This window comes from Chamaea fasciata, unplaced genomic scaffold, assembly GCF_029207755.1.
Source record: "Chamaea fasciata isolate MVZ Bird 193981 ecotype frontalis unplaced genomic scaffold, bChaFas1.0.hap1 SCAF_1, whole genome shotgun sequence".
NCBI lineage: Eukaryota > Metazoa > Chordata > Aves > Passeriformes > Sylviidae > Chamaea > Chamaea fasciata.
Window position 1 is genome coordinate 22,299,731 of NW_027094086.1, and position 18,949 is coordinate 22,318,679.

Sequence of the window (18,949 nt, forward strand, 5' to 3'; positions counted from 1 at the left end):
AACTTGTCTTGCTCTCACTCACTAATTAGGGTGCGTGAGGAGTAACTGGCATTACTCAAGGAATGAGAAGGGGAAGAGGTCCAAGTAAGGAATGTGAGAGGGAACCAAAATGAAGGTTGTGTGGAAGTGTCTTAATGGACTTATAACAGCAGTTAAACAGAGGAAGCCTGTAGGAAGCAGATTTTGTTAGTTCTAATTAAGAAGCAGCTTCTCTGAGAAGTGTTTTGCTGTAGATGTCAAACAACCTCGAATTCTTTTGAGTCCATTGTTTTCAGTAATGGGCTGTAACATGAGGTGGTCTTTCCACCTGCACATTCTCTGAGGTGATGCTACTGGCTGGGCTTCACATTTTGTAAACAGTCCCTGAAATGTTCCTTGCACCTTACTTGGGAGCAGAGGGGGAAAGTAAATGAGAGAGAATCAATGTTTAGGCCTAGAAAACAAGATATAAAGGAAAATGGAATCAGGTTTATTAGGAAGTGGAGGTGATGTCGAGACTAAAGGGATCCCCTTTGGAAAACGTGGCTTGTATCAGGGCTGCTGTATCATGGCTGGGGGAAAGCCAAAACCAATGTGAGGTTGCTGGAATCTGCAATCTTTAAAATTGGTGTTCTTGCTGTTGTATATTATCCAAGGATCAGTAGCTCCAGTAAGAAATGGCACAAGCTAATCCAGAATTTTAAAAAACAAAACAAACCATAATCCATTTAAAACAGAATTTAGAAAAAAGAAAAAGGATCAAACTTGTTTGTGCATTGATAGAAAATGCTTGAATTTTTATTTTAAAAAAGGTGTGCATATGAATATGTGTGTACTTACATAAAATGAGGCTATCTCGTTTTTCTTATATTTTTTGTAGGACACTGACATAGTAGCTACATTAAAGATTTGAGGGGTAGGGATATTTGAGTCTTGAAGCAAATGCTCCAATACTGTTGATCAGACAAACTACCTCTTCTACTACTGTTTGTGGTTAAGGTCAATATGATTAAATAGCATGAATTCTATTTTAAGAAGCAGAATAATCACTAAATACATAGATACCAATGATAAAGCTTTTGTAAAGGCAAGTCATGGAATGCATGGCTTAGTAGAGTTCTCTAAAGGAGTTGGTAAGGATACAATTAATGCTGGCTGTTGTAAAGTTGGTTGGATGTGCTGATGTTTATGGACAGACTTCCACACCAGAGGCTCTTCAAGCAAATATAGCTGCAATATGGAGCAAATGGGAAGTTCTGTCATAGGTTGGTAATTGTTTTAAATATAAAAAAGAGGGTGTAGATGGTCATTTTTGCCCTACTATATGGGTCTGTGCTATCTTGTTTCAGAAGAGTGTAGAAGTACTGGTGAGAGAAGTTGTATTTCAGTGGTTGAAACTGGGAAAAACTTGAAAGGCTTTGTGGTACTGAGAGAATAGGCACAAATAAATGTGAAGAAATACATTTGGCTTGGTTGGGAAGGCCAAGTCTTTATACTCAGGCTCATGAGCACTTCAGCTAAACTATTAGAAATACTTGAATGAATAAAGTGGTTGTCAGAGATTACAGTGGTACCAAGGATGTAGCAGAACTATGGAAGTTAATGAAGGTAACAAGGGTGATCAGAAGTAAAGACTACTTCTCTAGAAGCAGATATCAGATGCATTTGGGTATTTCTGTGATGAGAAGAGGTAGCTGGAGGGAGACACATGATCAAAGGTTTTGAAAACCATGTGTAGCACCAAGAAAGTAAGATAAGGGTATCTTACTGTTTATTACAAGACAAGAGATCACTTGTGATGGTAGATGCAAAGCAAAAATTTTTCTTTGCACACAATGATGAGGGTCACTGTATAATTATAGAAGTTCTTGTAGATGTTGAGAATTGATTTTCAAAAGGCGACTAAATAAGACCTGGAAAAAATGACTGTGACTGCACTCAAATGGGTAATGACTGGAGCAGGAACTCCACATGCTTCAGATCTCTGGGATGGTGAAGCAGACAACTATCACAGTTTACTTGGCATGTACTTATATTCAGGCAGGATACCAGGCTGCACAGAATTTTCATTCTGTTGTAGAATAGGGAGTGTTCTAGTGCCTGTAACAAAAAAATCAGCAAAGCAAACTTCTCCATTTCTCCCTTGCTATGCCTCTGTCTTGCAAGTTTTGGAAGATTTGGAAGTTGCTTTGGACATGTTTGAATTCTCTTGCTCTTTGTGGAACAGTGGCCTGATCACTCAGACTGTGTATGAAGGGAAGACTGTGTATGAATTGTGACTATTACTGGAATGAGGCTGCTTAAAGTACTTGAGCATTCTGTTGATGACTTTACATTTTGTTTTTCATTCATTCCTTAAATGGAAATAAGAAATGGTTTTGTAAGAAGAAAATAAATATCTTCGTTTGCAAACAAGGAGAAAGTTTTTTCTTATTTAGACAGAATATTTCCTGAATAATATTAGACACATAGTTATGTATTCTGTAGCTTTCCTAAATTATCAAATGAAGACTGTGGCTGGGCCAAGGAAAAGTTTATTTCCTGCTTCTTCATATTTAAGGAAGAGAAATTGAGAAAGAGAAAGCTGAAGTAAGAGCCCTTTACTGCAGTGACCGTTAGGATTATCATTTGGACTTGATCTTAAAGGTCTCTTCCAACCTAAATCATTCTATGATCATTAAGTTAAGTCATAGGAAAAGGTGGATTTCTCCTCCTGTTTGGGGGGGAAACATTAATATGTATTTGCCCTTGTTGCTTGTCTCTAAAACTGCGAATTTATTGATCATCTTTTTCTGTTTTTTGCGGTTTCCCTACTTTTTGAAAAATTATTTGTCTAGAAAGTGAACAGCACCGGGCTTTGTTCCACTGTTCTAATGGACCAAAACCAAGGGAAACAGAATCCAAAGTTAGGGTAATTTTTAGTGACTGTTTGGAGCCTATTCATACGAAGAAGTTCTCAGCTTGGCAAGAGCAGGTTCTTGTCCAAGAGGACTAAGCCACTAATTTGAAGTTAAATGGACCCCTGCAATTCTGCCCGGAGTCTTCTGTGCCAGGCAGATCAGCAGCACTTCAGCACCTTCATGGTGCAGGTTAGCTCATCTCTGGGGTGTGGCGTTCATCAGTCCTGGGCAACAAAGCTTAGATCTAGTTTTGTCTACTTTTCTCAGAGACTGGTTTGGGAGGTACGCGTATCTTATATGTTCAGACTGTGGGTTGCTGGCAGGAAGGGTACTGTGTTCTCCAACCTGAGTGATGTGTTCCTCCTGCCTTTTCCATGCCTCAGATGCTGTGATTGTCTGTGCCTGATTGTCTGTGCCTGCAGGGTGATCTTCGATAACCTTGATGATATGATGGGAGAACTTCCTCTCTGTTCTGTCCCCCCCCACCCCCTGATGAGCTAACTCTGGGCTTACTGTGGCAGCACAGTGGCTTGGTCTGACGCGAGGAATGAGCAGTGTGGAAAGGGAAGGAAGAGAATGTACGAGTCTGACTTTCAGTGTCAATAGAATGAGATAATTACTGGGTAAAGCAACACTCTAAGGCTTACTGGCTGCTCCTAACATAAGGGAGAATATTTACACACAACCAGCCTTGCCTCTCTAATGATAGTTAAGGATGCATTTGCTCATCCACTGTTCTTGGTTAACTGAGTCATTCTGATCCTGACTCTTTGGGGACCAAATTCAATTGGCTGAAACGTACCAGGTAGTGCCTATGTTGTAGGATTATCAGACAAACCTGTTTTATTTGGGTCAGTACTGTAAGTAACAAGTGTTGGAGTGGATAGTTCTGCAGGTACTGTACAATTGGGCCCAGAGATGGTGCATTTTGTATCTAAAATTATTTCCTTTACATGCCAGTTTATCAGTTACTTATATAGTGCCTCGTGTACTCTTAATGATTAGTTTCTGCCACGTTTTCTTAGTTAATTACTTTTTTCCATGTGTTTAAGCTCCACTAACTCAAGTGAATAGTGTATCCAAATCTCTGGATGCTGTATTTAAATGTCCTATTGGATTTGCTTGCTCTGTGTGTCACCATGGGGATCCAGGGTAAATCTTTTGTTACCAGGGCTAAAGGCATTTTTGCTCATAAGGATGTTGTTTTGCAGCTTTAAGCACTCATGTTTCTCAGAAATTTCACAGTTAAAATGGTTCCAATTTATAGGCCTTTGCTTCACTAATGTATGTGTGATTATTAGCTGTAAATAGCCATCTAGTGCCTAGTACCTCTTGCATTTTTGAGTAGTGTCTATCACAGTATAACTTCCTCAGTTGAGCCCACATGGGTTAATTAATACCCAGACAGTCCGTACACAAAGATTGAAATTCCTTCTGCACTGCCTCACTTGCTTATCTGATCTTGGTGTCCACGGACCGGTCCATCCTGGCTATGCTGCTGACCAAGTTCTGTCAGTGGGTCTTCCAGGTGATGAATTGACTCAATGAGCTGATCAGCTGTGTTGCTATTCAGACACTGATCTTTAGGCCAACATTCTTAAATTACTTTTGTCTGCAGCCAGCCTGAGGAAAAGGAGGAAAGAACTTGATCACAAATGTCCTGGTTACCTTACTCTGTATTTAGCCTTACAAATATGTTAGCTTATACTAGCTTCTGCAGTGCAGTGCTGGCATTATTCAGTGCTTGTCTAATAAAATCCTTACTATGGCTCTGAATGATTGACTGTTACATAAATGCTGGGAATTATTTTTCCTTAGTTCTTTAGGGTAGCATTGTAAGTTCCTTAAAAATGATTGTACTGTCTGACTTTCAGAATGATAGACCTTTCTTTCAACCTTGCATTAAACTGGATTCATTTGGAAATTTGCTCATGAAAATTACTTCTTTTCCCTGAGCTGAAAAATCGTTGTATGCCAGAAATAAAATGCATATTATGTGTTGGTTAATTTTTATAAAAGAAAAGGAAGTTCGAGCTACACTGGTATTCATCCATTTCCAAAATAACTATGTGTATATTACATGCAGATGCAATTGACCAAAAGTATTCAGAAGTGGGGAAATTTTAAAACAAAGATTGGCCATGCAGCTTCCTCTGGTAAATGTGCTTTGGGATACACTAACTGTCCTCTCTTCCCCCTTTTTCTACAGTGTTAGCAGATCATGCTCACTCAGTGAGGAATAATATGCTATTAAATTATACATCCTCTGAAATCCAGTGTTTGTTTGTAAAATACTATAAAAATTGCTCTGAAGACAGAATTATCGCTCCCCAAAGTTTACATGACCTTTCTGTTTCCATTAAAAGAAATACTGTTGTTAACTTGTGCCATGAATATCTAGAAGTCATTTCTAAGAAGAATTTGATGCCTGGATGATTTCTGTAGTTTTCTACAAGTGCAAAAAACGTTGGAGTTCATTTAGTGGGCAGTCTTAAAACTAGCTGTGTAATACTAAAAGGCTCAGTATCATATAATTCACTTACTTTCTGTTTAAAAAGTGTACTTCTTGGAAGAAAGCTTACAAAATACTACTTCAGTGCTAATGGCTGTATTTGCTGGGTTTCGCAGTGTTTCTGTTTGCTACTGATCTCTCTGCAGCCAGGTCAGTGCTAAAAGTTGAGAGAGACTATAATATATTGGGGAGGAGATAGGATTTTCACTTTTTTTTTTTTAATCTGAACAAACTGGCTAGTTGCACAGTTAACAGATGCCCTTTGCCTTCTCACCCATGTTTCAGAAAACAAATCTATGGAATTTTTGGGAGAATAGGAGAAGTTGCATCTATGGTTTGAAGTCAATTACTCATTTTTCAAACTGAGCTGCTAATGATTTTTTTGAATAAAAAATTGTTAGAGTTACTCAGTGCAAACAGCAGGGTTTTTTTTTCCTTCTTGTAAGTAATTTTCAATTAGTGCCAGTTTAAGTTGTTCAAACAATAAAATGACCATGTAAACATAGAATATGAAGAAATTTGTAATAAAATCTTGCAATAAAAGGTAGCTGTTTATGTGATTTTAATCAGGTCAGTCGTCCAGTGGTACCCTGTATACAGCTTGCATCACAAAACACACAAAATCTTACTCCTGTTATTATAAAAGGTGGAAGTTTACCTTATTGCCTTCCCACGGTGCTCTTTCCCCTCAAAAGAACCCCATCATTGTTTGCCTTGCAGAGCCAGAAATATCAGCTGAATTTTTAATGTATTTCCAGTTTGAGTCAACCTCTCTTATAATCTGGGCAGTAAAATTTGTCTCCATTCAAGGAGTTAAGCCAAGTTCCATTACGGTCTTCCACATATATTTTATTTTACAATGAAAAAAAATCTTTTAAAATTTTTGATGGGTTTATTGCTATATATTACTGTGGTGAGGAAGTGGAGGAAATGTAGAAAAACTACAGATAAAAGAAAGGCTACTGTTTTGAATTTGGGTATTTATTTTAGAGGTGGTAAGGAGGGAGGTGAACAGCGTGCCACTGATTTGGAGTTAGTGATAATTTTAATTTGAAAGGGACCTCTGGAAGTCAGCTAGGGGAATCTACTTTTCCAAGGTAGGAAAGTTAGTGTTTAGGACCTTGATCAGATCAGTTTTAACAATCTGAAAAGTGTGAGACTCAGAAGTCTCTTTCTCCAGCCCTGTGAGCTTTTATTTCTTCTTGTATGCTCAATGAGGATTGTTTTGGTTTGTTCTAGTCCCTCTAGTTCAGGTCTAGCTGGGCTCTCCGATTTGGCAGCCTTTCTTTTATAGCAGCTTGGAACTGGGCACAGTGTTCCAGATTTGGCTTCACAAGGGCTAAATGGAGGGGAATATTTACTTGACCTGACTGTTCTTTCCTAATGAAGGCCAGTCTATGGTTAGGAAGTATTGCTGTTGTTGCTGGCTGATGTTCAGCTTGTGTTCTGAAGCCACCCTGAATCTTTCCTGCTGGAACATTCCCTGCCACATTGATTCTCAGTCCATACTGCTCATGGGATGGGGTCCTTCTCTCCTGCTGTGGGCCTCTGCCGTTGAACTACTGTATTTGTTGTCAAGCTAATTCTTCCAGCTTGTTGAGATCCCTCTACATGGCAGCCCTGCCCTGTGTTTTAATGTATTGACTGTTTCCACCCTGTTTCATGTCATCCACAAACCACAATGGGATGTGTTCTTGCTCATGGTTCAGCTTGTTCATCAAGATGTTGGGAGTATTCATGCTATGATCAATCTCTGAGATCACTGCTTGTAGCTGGCTCTTGGTTACATTTTGAACCACTGCTGAGCCTGGCAGTCCAGCCGCTTGCTCCTCTACATCTTCTCCAGGATTCCTCAGATTTAGTTAAAAACATGTATTGGAGACTGCCAACAGCCTTGGTAAAGTCAGATGAAATCACCTCCTCAGCTTTCTCTTCATCCTTCTAGGAAAATGCTGAGGTTAATTTAGCATGATTTCCTTCTGGTCAACTTACACTGGCTGTTTCTAGTCACCTTTTTAGACACCTGTTCGTGTGTCTAAAAATTAGCTTCTCTGTGGATTCACCCCATAATATCCTGGGGCCTGAGTATGAGCTGATCAACCTGCCGTTCCTCCTGTTCTTCTTGCCCGTTTTGAAGATGATGGTATTGTAAGGGACACCCTGATTGCTGTAACCTTTTAAAGCTGGTAAGCGGGAGCCTTGAGTTGACATTAGCCAGCTCCTTGGCACCTTTGGATGTATTTTATCAGTTCCTATGGACCTGTATTTGTCCAATTTACTAGAGTAATTCCTAACTTGTTCCATTTTGCTACTAGGCAGAGACAACTGAGGGCCAGAGAAACCCTACAAAAGACTGATTCAAGGAATGTGTTTGGGAGATTTCTCCATGGTTTGTCAATGGATTGTCCACTCAACACAAAACCTTTCTTGTGTTTATTTTTAATTTTCTTTCTTTCTTCTTCTGCATCTAGACCAATAAATCTTCTTACTGTCCTCTGTTTTGCTGCCCAGATTCAAGTCTACCCTATTCTTGGCTTTTGTAATTCAACTCTTTCTATCCAGGCAGTGCTTCTTTATCTTTAGTAATCTGTTTCTGCTCTTTGCATGCCTTATTTTATGCACTTTAGCTCAGTTAGGACTTCTTAGTTTGTTCAAGATGGCCTCCTGCTGTGTTTACTTACCTTGTATGCCAGGAAAGACTGGTTTCATACTTCTAGGAGGTTGTCCTTTATGCTCAGCCAGCTCTTTGTTGGCTTATGAGATTGTCCAAGGTCTCTCTTGGTGATGCTGTCAGAACCAGTGGGGATGGTATGAGCAGATGTGTAGTTTGTGAGCCAGGTGATCTATTTGCAAATGTGTTCTGTACAGTGGTAAAGTTGGTTTTACACAGTGCCAACTCAGATAATGCTTCTTGTTAGAAAGGCATACAGTTGTATTGTTTTACCAGACCTGTGGTAAGGGCTCCAGTGCAGTTCTTCACTTTATTCTTGTCAGAGGAGGGCTTTGCACAACCAAACTAACTACATTGGTGCTAATCACAGCTGTGTGTAGACATATCAATGCATGTACTACTGAATCATAGTTAAAAGCTGTGCTTAGTACAGTGCTAAAGAGGTTCTGTACTTTTCTGCTTTACTTCTAACGTTGTGCTCAACATCTGGCTCAGTACTTCATAGATACCTTATAGGAAGCTGTAACTTGGTAATAGAGGGCTGAGGAGTCTGAGTTCCATATTCTGATCAGTTCTTGATCTGCATGTGTCTGTGTATTAATGTTAGCTAATGTTAAGAATGGGAACCTGAGATTTCCTGAGATAGTTTTTCCTATGAGCCACTAGATATGTTTTAGACAATTTTATGCTGTTGCTAGGCTATGGTAATTTTCGAACTACACATAGAAGACTGATGTGTTAGGACTGTCTTTAATTACCAAGTACAAAAGTGCTAATTTAAAGAAAAGATGTGGTCTCTTGCATATTATATTCAAGAAATATTATGAAAGTTATATTACTGGGATTATGTACTGAAAAACAAGCCTTAAAAAATACTAACACTGATCATCACCTGTACAGGGTTTATTTCTAATTACATTTACTGCAGCGTATTTTCTGTATGTTTTTATGTGCAGCTTGGGTCTTATGGTACTGAGTTCTTACTCTGTCCATTACTGTAATATTGAGGTGTCTCCTTAAATACAGGATTAAGTCGAGACTATCTGAAAGTCTCGCACCAAACCATGTTGTTATTAGTAATGTCATGATTTGGTACTTTACTTCAAGACAAAGGGTGTGATTTTATTTGAAGGGCGCTGCCTTTACACATAGCATACAGATCTGCTTAAAAGAGGAAGTCTGAAATGTAGTTGCCTTGAAAGGGAGGCTCAAGGAAAGCAGTTTCAGGACAGTGTAGTTAGTAACAGCTGGTGGGAACTGGAATCTAAGATTCTTGGCTTCAGGCTAGAGCTGTAACTTTAACAATTCTTTTTGTGGCTGTAGATTTCTACCTTAATTCCTAAGTTAGATGTCAAATATTACAAATGGGAAGGGTATTCTGGGAACTGTCATCTCTTCTCTCCTGATTATTTGCCCATCTCACCTGCATCTCAGTTTTTTTTGTTAGTCTAGCCTTGTCTTTGTGTAAATGAAGAACAGGAGAGGTGTGTGATGATGATAGGATGTGAAATGTTTGAGCTTCATAGCTTCTGATGGAAGAATGGCTCCTTTATTTGCCATGAAAGTGGACCTACCCAATGTGTTCAACCTAATCAGAGTGTTTAGATGCAGTAATCTGAGACTTCCTGGAAGCATCAGACTTAATGTGCGTGTATTAGTGTTAAAAGAACAGCTGGGAATGGACTTAAAACAATTCAGCTGACCCAGACCCCTTTCGAAGGGCCTCAGGAAGGAGAATGGCTGTGTGCAGGAGAACCTGTGGATGAATTGTCCCAACAGCTGCATGGATTAGGTGGTGTGAGATGGACTGGATAAACACAGCCCTCAGTCTCCCTTGTGTGTGGCATCCACATTTAGATGTTAGATGTCTATTATAGTGTCCTACTAGATGTGGAACACTAGAATTTGTTGCTTTGCTCCAGATTTTGATTTTTAAGATTGGCTTCATTTCTAATGTATCTTATGTAGGCTGTAGAGTTGTTCACCTTTATCATTCTCATTCTTTTTAATATATAATCTGTGTGTGGTTTTGATAGTGAAGGATTAGAAGCTTCCTGATAAAGCTAGATTATTGATAAAATTAGTGAACAGAACTGGCCCTAGAATTGAGCATACATCACTGGTGACAGGTCACCAGCCAGATATAGCCCCGTTCATTATAAGCCTTTGGGCCCTGCCTTCAGCCCCCACTGTGTGTCCGCTCATCTCACAGAGTGACGCTGTGAGGAATAGTGTCATAAGCCTTACTTAACTGAAAACCAGTATCCACCACTTTTTATTTGCTGAAATGAAGAGAGTGCCAGGTGACCTTATCATAGTAAGGTGTCAAATTAAACAGGACTTCGCCTTTGTGAACCCATGTTGACAGTGCCTTCATTGTTCTTTTGAAGCCTTTCAGCAGTACCTAGTATGTTGCTCTCCATTAGTTTTGTAGAAACTGAGGTTAGACTAACAGATACATAGATTGCCTCATGCCCTTTTTGTGAACTAACACTGCCTACCTTTCAGTCAGCGGGGACCTCAGCCGCTAACTTGTCAAGAACTAAAGCTAGTGGTTTTACCTCCTTAGGAACACACACTTGGCTTTTGCTCAGACAGTTAACTTATGTATTCCTTAATAGTGATACATTTTGAAATTCGTTTATTTTGAGGTGATATTCAAGATTTAAATACAGAAATATAGGCAAGTTAGCTAAAGGAGACCACCCATGATTTCAAATTGGTGTAAAATGCACCTAATTTTGTTTTATGGAGTTGTAAATGATACTAATACAGAATCATTGAATGGTTGATGTTGGAAAGGACCTCTGGAGGTCATATGGCCCAACCAGCCTGCTAAAGAAAGGCCATCTAGAGCTGGCTGCCCAGGGCCATTTCTGCATGGTTTCCAACAGACTCCACAACTTCCCTGGGTAACCTGTTCCGGTGCCTAGTCACACTCACAGTAAAAAGTTTCCTGCTGTTTAGAGGGAACCTCCTGTGTTTTAGAGTGTGTCTATTGCCTCTTTTCCTGTCACTGGGCACCACTGACTTCATCCTCTTTGCACGTCCCCTTCAGTTATTTGCATACATTAAAATAAAATTCCCCATGAGCTTTATCTTGTCCAGGCTAGGTCTCAGCTCTCTCAGCCTTTCCTCATGGGAGAGATGTTCCAGTCCCTTGATGATCTTTGTGGCCCTTTGTTAAGTCTCTCAGGTGTGTCCATGTCTCTTATACTGAGGAACCCAGAATCAGACCCAGCACTCCAGGTGTGACATCAGCAGTGTGGAGCAGCAGGAAAGGATTGCTCACCTCCCTGCACCTCCTGGCAATTTTGTCTCATGCAGCCCAGGATACCATTTGCTTTTTGGCAGGCAGTGTACAAAATACTTAAATACCATTAATGTGTGCAAAAACATCTGCACAAGGTGGTCTATAGGAACAACATAAGTGGAACTTTTTTTACAATGCTTAGTACATCCAGTAAGGGAAGAAATGGTTTATGTATGGCTCCGCTGCTATACTGCATAGTTAAATAATGTTTCTGGGTTTGGAAGTATACATGTGGAGAACTTTGTAATTCATGTGCTTTCAGTGTTATGCATAGATGGTATGTGTTTGGCAAAAAGTTTAAATTGCACAAAAATGATGAAATGAATGATTTTGAAATATTTTTTTTAAAATACTTTTTTGTGGTGATTGCATGGCAATGTTCAATATGGCAGTGCATTATTTTCTGTAAAGGTAATTTTGTCTGGGAAAGGTGGGTGTACTTTCTTGGCTTCTTGAGTAAGGCTGGAAATTCATTGCATCCTTCTAAATATTATTAGGTATTAAGGCCAAATATTTTGTCTGAGAATTATTGTGCACATACTTGGCCATATTTAGCAACAACATAAGCAGGAGTGATTTTAGTGACTGCATCAAGTTATACAGATGATGATTATATGAAGCACAAGTGGATAAATCTAGGACGTGTGGAGCTGGGATTGATGTGTCCTGGAACAGTGTAAATCTGTTCTTCTTTTTTCCTGTGCTTCCCTGTTACTGTTGCTCATGACTGCCTACTCCTTAGAGGTGGTATTCACTTCTCTGGGCATTTTTGACCACTCTTTGTAGTTGGATGTGTAAATGCTTTGTTCTGCTGTAGTATTTAGCCATGCTAGAGCTTTACTTTAACTGAGGGTCCCCAGATAGTGCATCAGGCTGCAGTACTCCCGAATTCTTTTTTGGTTTGCTAGATTCTCATTCCATAGCTTCTTTGCCAACTTTTGGTTCCAGTGTTCTGTTAGCCTCTCCTTTTGAGAGCTGGATTTTGCTATGCAGCTACAAAACCACTTCTCCATCTACAGCTAATGATCCAAAGACCTCCATGTGGTTGATTTTTCAAAAACTAAAGCTAGGGGTTTACCTCCCTAGGAGAACAACATATTGAAGAGAGATCTCTGCTGTATCCTCTTAAGCACCAGTTTTCACAATACTTGCTTCTAGATGAAAGTTGGAAGGAAGTTGTATGCTTGTCTTCCTAAACATTTGTCAGTGCTCAGGATCATTTTCTGTTGCATGTTCAGGATTAGGTGCATGGAAGTCTTTGGAGATTCAGGACATTGTATTGTTTCTGAAATTGGGTGGATTTGGTGAAGCTTGGGCAGAAAGCGTACACTCAGGGCATCTTAAACCATTCAAGATACAGTTTAATAGTCAGAGTTTAAATTGCCTGAAGTGTAAGTCTGCAGATAATCAGTTTTAGTGTTTCACCATAGATTTTTTAGCTCACATATTGAGGATTGTCTCTGTCTCCAGATATCCTTTTGACCATACTTGTGTTTATCTTAGAGTTGATTTCAAATCTTAGATCACATAGATGGTTTTATGCCCATGGCAAAATGCCAGGAAAGTTGTCTTACTTGAACTGTGCAAAACAGGGTTTTCAGTTCTTCTGGCATACAGTCCTTTGAGGCAGCGCAGCAGTCAGCATAAAGTAGCACAAATAAAGGCTTTGAGCAGTGTGCTGCTGAATAGAAACACTGAAAGATCTCAGAGATAAATAGTGGGCAAGGAATGCATAGTGCACAGCAGAGGCGGTAACTGCTTGACTTGGAGCTAATATACCACCATCCATTTCATCCTCTGCTTGCATAGCAAAAGGTTTATAAAAGTCTCTGGAACTCTTGGGGTGTATCAACATATGTGTTTCTTTGAAAGCAATGGCAATTTGAGCAGCAGCTACTTTGCTTTGTCCTTCTTTACTATGCCATGAGTTGAACCCAGGAACTGTTTTGTTGGAAAAATAATTTGGCAGATGGGTTTGTTGTCAGCTAGGATCTGTCTGTTACAGTTGTTCAGTGGAAGGGCTGAGACAGTGTGAATTCCTGCTGTAGGATGCAGGGAAAGGAGGGACTGGAGCTTGGGACTGCTGTTTAAATAAATGTATGTGTAACTGTGCCCTTGGGCTCCACACCTAGGTTTTTATGAGACTGGATAAAAGCTGCAACAGGGAAACAGGCATCTGTTTCTTAAATGATTGAATCTTCTTGTGAGCAGTTCAAGTGCAGATAATCTTGCTGACTAATAATTTTTTTTCCTTTTTGTTGATTCATTCTTTTGGCTTAGAGTGATCATGAGTGGGTTTTTTGTTTCTTACGGGCTTTTGATGGTAGTTGTTTTTTGGAGGGAAGTGTGGATGTCTACCAACACTTTCAGAACTGAAACTGGAAGGAATTTCTATTGCTTAATTTAATTTCTGTGTAGGATTGGAAAAGTAGAGGAAAGAGGGGAAAAATGCAACCCAGCATTGCAGCCAAATCAGAGTATTCATCTTCAGTTTTGCAGTTTCTTGCGTTTCTGAGAATGTGTGAAGTTCATTTGTTTAGTTCTTATATTGAAGCATCAGTGTACTGTAATTAACTGGCATTTTAATTGTATGGATAGCTGCTTTGTATTTCCTTGAGCAATTGCATCACATGGAATGAATTATACGTGTGTGTTTTTGCTTTTATTTGAGAACAACTGCTGATGAAAATCTGAGAAGTGTTCTCAAGGGGGTCTGGTACCTGAAAGAGAGACTCTTGCTGTTTCTCTGATAACACTTGTTCAGGAGCTTATGTGTTCCTCTTGTGTTGATCTAAAGTGATGAGGATAAACAACTGCTAACTGATGACTTACTCAAGAGTCTGTTGCTTATGAAGCAAGTGAAAGAAAATATGTCTCAATTTTTTTCACTCTGTTGTGTTTTCTTTGGTAATGAAATGGCTGTCAATTTGTTGCCAGTTGACTTGCAATTTATTGTAGCATTTGTGGTGGCATGTGACTCTGCAATGTATTAGAGTTAAGAGAAGGATTTTGGCCTGCCAAGTCTACACAACATCTTTTTTCTCTATAGTTGGCATTTAATAATTTATTTTTATTCATTTTTTTAGGTTTAAACCCGAAGTTTTTCTGGTCTGCTAAAAAAAAAAAGTCAAGCATAGTGCTCTGTATAATAATCATTATGAAATGATCATGATTTAAATATGTCAAATATATGGACCTTATGTGTATACCTGAAAATGGTTTTATGTTTTTTTGCAGCTAACAGAAGATGAAATTGCAACTATTTTGAAATCTACTCTTAAAGGACTTGAATACTTGCACTTTATGAGGAAAATACATAGAGATATAAAAGCTGGAAACATCCTTCTTAACACTGAGGGACATGCCAAATTAGCTGATTTTGGTGTGGCTGGCCAGTTAACAGTAAGTAACTGTGGAAAGATCATTTAAAAATGCCACAGCGCTCCCAACCTTGTTCTTTTACCTTTGTCTTCTGCCTTGAATTTTGTGTCTGAGCAGTGTCACTGCCCCTAGTGGTGGTGGCAGAACTAATATTCTTTATCACAGTGCGTATTTAATACAGTGCAGGGCTGTTTAGTTTTTAGTTGTTTGTTCTTATAATCCAATGTATCAAGTGCCCAATGAGCCTTTTAAATTTTAGTTTGAGGTTTGTGATTATTGTCACCTCTTTGGCTTTTGAATCTGTTTGGTCTTAATTGGAAGTCACTGCCATTTGACCTTGGGTGGATAATTTAACTTTTAAACATAGAATTAATATAAAAATAATCTGAAAATAAGCATCTCTGGTTTAATGACATAAATAATATAATTACAGGATACAATGGCAAAACGTAATACTGTTATAGGAACTCCATTTTGGATGGCTCCTGAAGTCATACAAGAGATTGGCTACAACTGTGTGGCAGACATCTGGTCCCTTGGTATAACTTCAATAGAAATGGCTGAAGGAAAGCCTCCATATGCTGATATTCACCCAATGAGGGTAAGTGTTCGTGGTGGTTTTTGTTTGTTGTATTAAAAAAAGCCAAAACACCCTCAAGCCCACAAAACATTCAAAACCTCCTAATACTGGAATCATAAAGATGTATGTTTATGAATAGAGGTTTTAATACTAACAGTTTTTACTTTCTGTATTGCTTCCTCTTGACTCCAGTTTGCCTGTGTTTCAACACGTTTCTGTAAGGTTTCAGAATGCCTTTGTCTCCATTTGAGAGGAGTCTACAGCAGGAAGCTCTTAAATGGCTTTGGGGTAATATATAGAATCTGTTTCATACTGTACCTCCACTTGGAGACTTCCGTCACCAAGAGTCTGTCTGCCTTTGAAAGGCAGTTTTGAAATAAAGGTGACCTAAAGAAGAATGCAGAACTGTCCTATGGGAGCAGTACTAACGTTTTTATTATTAGTATCACCTGACAGCTTTTATTTATTAGTGACTCCTAAGGTTTCTTATTGAATTTGTTTACTTTTCGCAAAATGAAATATAAATAGAACTAATTGCTTTATGAGAAGTAGCAGTCACAAAGGAATTACTTGGAGAAGTTAATAAGGAAAAATGTTTATCTAGGGATAACTTGACACTGTTAGTCATGCTGTTATTATTTTGTAATAAGCTATAGAATAGCTATGCTGATTGCACTGAGCATTAATAAACACTCCATTCTTAAATTGTTTTAAACCCATTTTGAATTAACATTATATTGCTTAAAGCATACCTTTTCCCAGAAAAAATCTTTGGCAATTTGCTGCAGAATTGTCATACGCAGTAAATTATTTTATGCAGTTTTCTTTAGCTGGTGCCTCATATCAGGCTCTTAATATAAAGAAGCTGCCACTATAGAGAGGGAAGGTACTGTTCATATACAATCGCTGTGAGGTGATGCACATCTGAATTCAAGTGTATTTAGGGCTGTTTTAGTTTGTGGGGTTCTTGATTTTTGATTGTGTGTGCTCTTTGGAGAAGAGCTGTTTCCTGAAATTTCTGTTAAAGCTAGTGAGTGATTTCCATTTAGAAACATTACATAATTTTGGAAGCAAAGTTTAATAGTTTTCCTGCTCCATTTTTTTTCCATGTAATTAACTCTTCTAAAAATTACAATTCGAACTAAAAATACTCAGGTGAAAGCTGGTAACAAGTATCTCTGAAGCTGGTTTTTGATGGGAATTTAGGTTAAGATTAAATAACCTCTAAAATATTTTGAAGAATGTTTGATGGCAAATGAAATACACTTGATCATGCTGGGGTTTTTGGTTATACTTCTAACAAAAATACCTTAATTTTACTCACATCTGAGTAACATCATTATATGTAGTTGCACCAGCTGTTGAAAGGTGATGACTGCATTATGAGAGAGGATTTTTATGTGCATGACAATAGCTACTTATAAATCAAAGGTCACTGAGTTTGAATGCTTGTGAATGTGTTTAATTCTTGCAATCAAGTGAATGCTGTCAAAGGCCAATGTAATTTAACACAATTCTGGATTACATACAACATGTGTTCTTGTTAATAAATTACGTTATGGTTTTTAAGGGCTTGTATGTAGTTAGTACTCTTTTGTATATTTGATACCTCCAGTTTTTCTTAATTTTTATTAGTGAGTTGTTACAGTGGTTAACAAGAAATACACAGATTTAAGTTGCAATAGTTTTTCTGGTGTCATATGATACAGCTTCACAGGACTTTTGGCCATATGTACATGCTTTGTTTTAGTTATGACACAGAATTGATACAGGCAAGCATGAAAGCTTGGGCAAATTTTCATTGCTTTTTCTAGATGTTGCTGGAGTTCTGTGGTATTTATATAAGGCACAATTTTGTTGCCTGGGAATGCACAGTGAAATTTCCATGCGCACTATTTTGCTGTAGGCTGGTTGGCACTGCCACAAAGGTAATGCACTGCCAGTAGGCCATTTCCTTGTCAACTGCATTTACAGCTTAATAGAAATATTACATGACTTCTTTAAACAAGTGTTTTGGCAGAGAGGAAGTAGCAGATTCCATGCAAACAAGCATAGCTTCCTCTGCTTAACCACACTCTGACTACTCCAAAGAATTGTACTAGTTTCAGCTGGGAAAGAAGGGGGGGGGAGGGGGGTGCAAAATGGAATTTCAGGTGGGAGGGGGAAGAAGAAACTGCTTTTTCTGGTTAAGTATTCCTGTCATAGTGTATGTGACTGTGAGTGTCATCCATGCTATTTCACTTGTACCTCCTGCAAACCTGAGTTCAACAGGAGCTGTAGTTGTCACACTTGGCTTGAGGCTCAAAGGTCAAGAGCACTTGCCAGCTCAGTAATTTTAATGCTTTATTCACCTAAGAATTATGGACTGCCTCACATATTTGATGTCAGAGTTCTTTTCTGCTTTTGCTAATGTTGAAAAGTGAAACTTCTGTATTTTCTGTGGTTTTTTTTCGAAGAGGGAGTGCTTTCAGGTTGTTTTAAAGGAGAGAAAAGTACAGATGTCCTCAAGGTTGCCCTAAAACATGGTGATGCAGCCACTAGAAATAGCAAGGAATTTTCTGATTGAAAAATCATTCAATAATTTAACCCATCTAGCAGGGCTAAAAGCATGTTGGTTGCAGTAGACTGTGCAGCAGCCAGGGTTAATGTGGCTATCAGTGTTTGCATCTGCCTTTGATTGCTCTGCTGTGATGACCAGTTAGCAATTTACAGTGGAGCTAATTAAAGGGGACTTCATTGTGGTTCTAGATCAAGATCTAGATTCTAGATCAAGACTCAATCTCTTCCTCTGAAGCTGCAGCGATGTTTTAACAGCTGAGTTTCTGTGTCCCCATTTACTGCAGCATATATGCTGTCCTGAAGTGATAAAATATTTATGTCCTACCCGAGACAAAACTTAATTCAAACCATTAACTGTTTTGTTCAGTCACTCCTCTGCATGTGATATCTATCCTTATTATTTTTAAATTTCCTATTTAATCTGTAGTGAGAGCACAGAGAGTAGACTGTTTAAGAGTTGTGATTTTGCTTTTTTTTCTAAAAGCTGGTAACATGCTTGTGAAATATTCACTGTCTTTGCTAATCAAACCATGATTTCAAATTGTCATCTAAGCATTGGTTTTGGTGGAACATCCTTTAAGCTGCATAGTTTTCATATGATCCTTCTGCTGCTAGTATTTGGCTTTAATAGCAAGTAGGTTAATAACGCTAGCTGTAAACCTAGTTTTAAAACTTAAGCATGGCTCCTTTTGAGATCCTTCTCTAGGCCACCCTTACTAAAATTTTTCCTCATGTTCATGCAATGATGTGATTAGTTACTTATTCCTGCAAGGCTAAGATTTTTATGATCAACCTAAGTGTGGACTGCTGCTGTTAGAGATATGCTGTCCATAGCCAGGAGTTCCTGACCCTTCTGTTAAGCAAACACTAACATTTTTGTGGCCTCCTGTGGAGTTGGATAAAGGAACTGACATTCTGAAAAGTTAATATGGTAGAAACCTCCTAGAACTGAGCAAGAGAAGTTGTAGGAGCATGTAGTGAACCGAGAAAATGGGCTGAGGGGAGTTAACTGCTTTTGAGCCTTTTAGACCAACTATAGAACTGCAATGTGTGT

At 38.7% G+C, this 18,949-nt stretch overlaps 1 protein-coding gene across 1 annotated transcript in view; it reads left to right on the forward strand.

Moving 5' to 3' along the window:
* Positions 1–18,949, forward strand: part of STK3 (serine/threonine kinase 3) — a 126,777-nt gene that overhangs the window by 10,081 nt on the left and 97,747 nt on the right. Inside the window, exons 5-6 of the mRNA XM_066178052.1 lie at positions 14,613–14,777; positions 15,190–15,357. Coding sequence (XP_066034149.1) covers positions 14,613–14,777; positions 15,190–15,357 — 333 coding nt within the window. The remainder of the gene's footprint in view (positions 1–14,612; positions 14,778–15,189; positions 15,358–18,949) is intronic.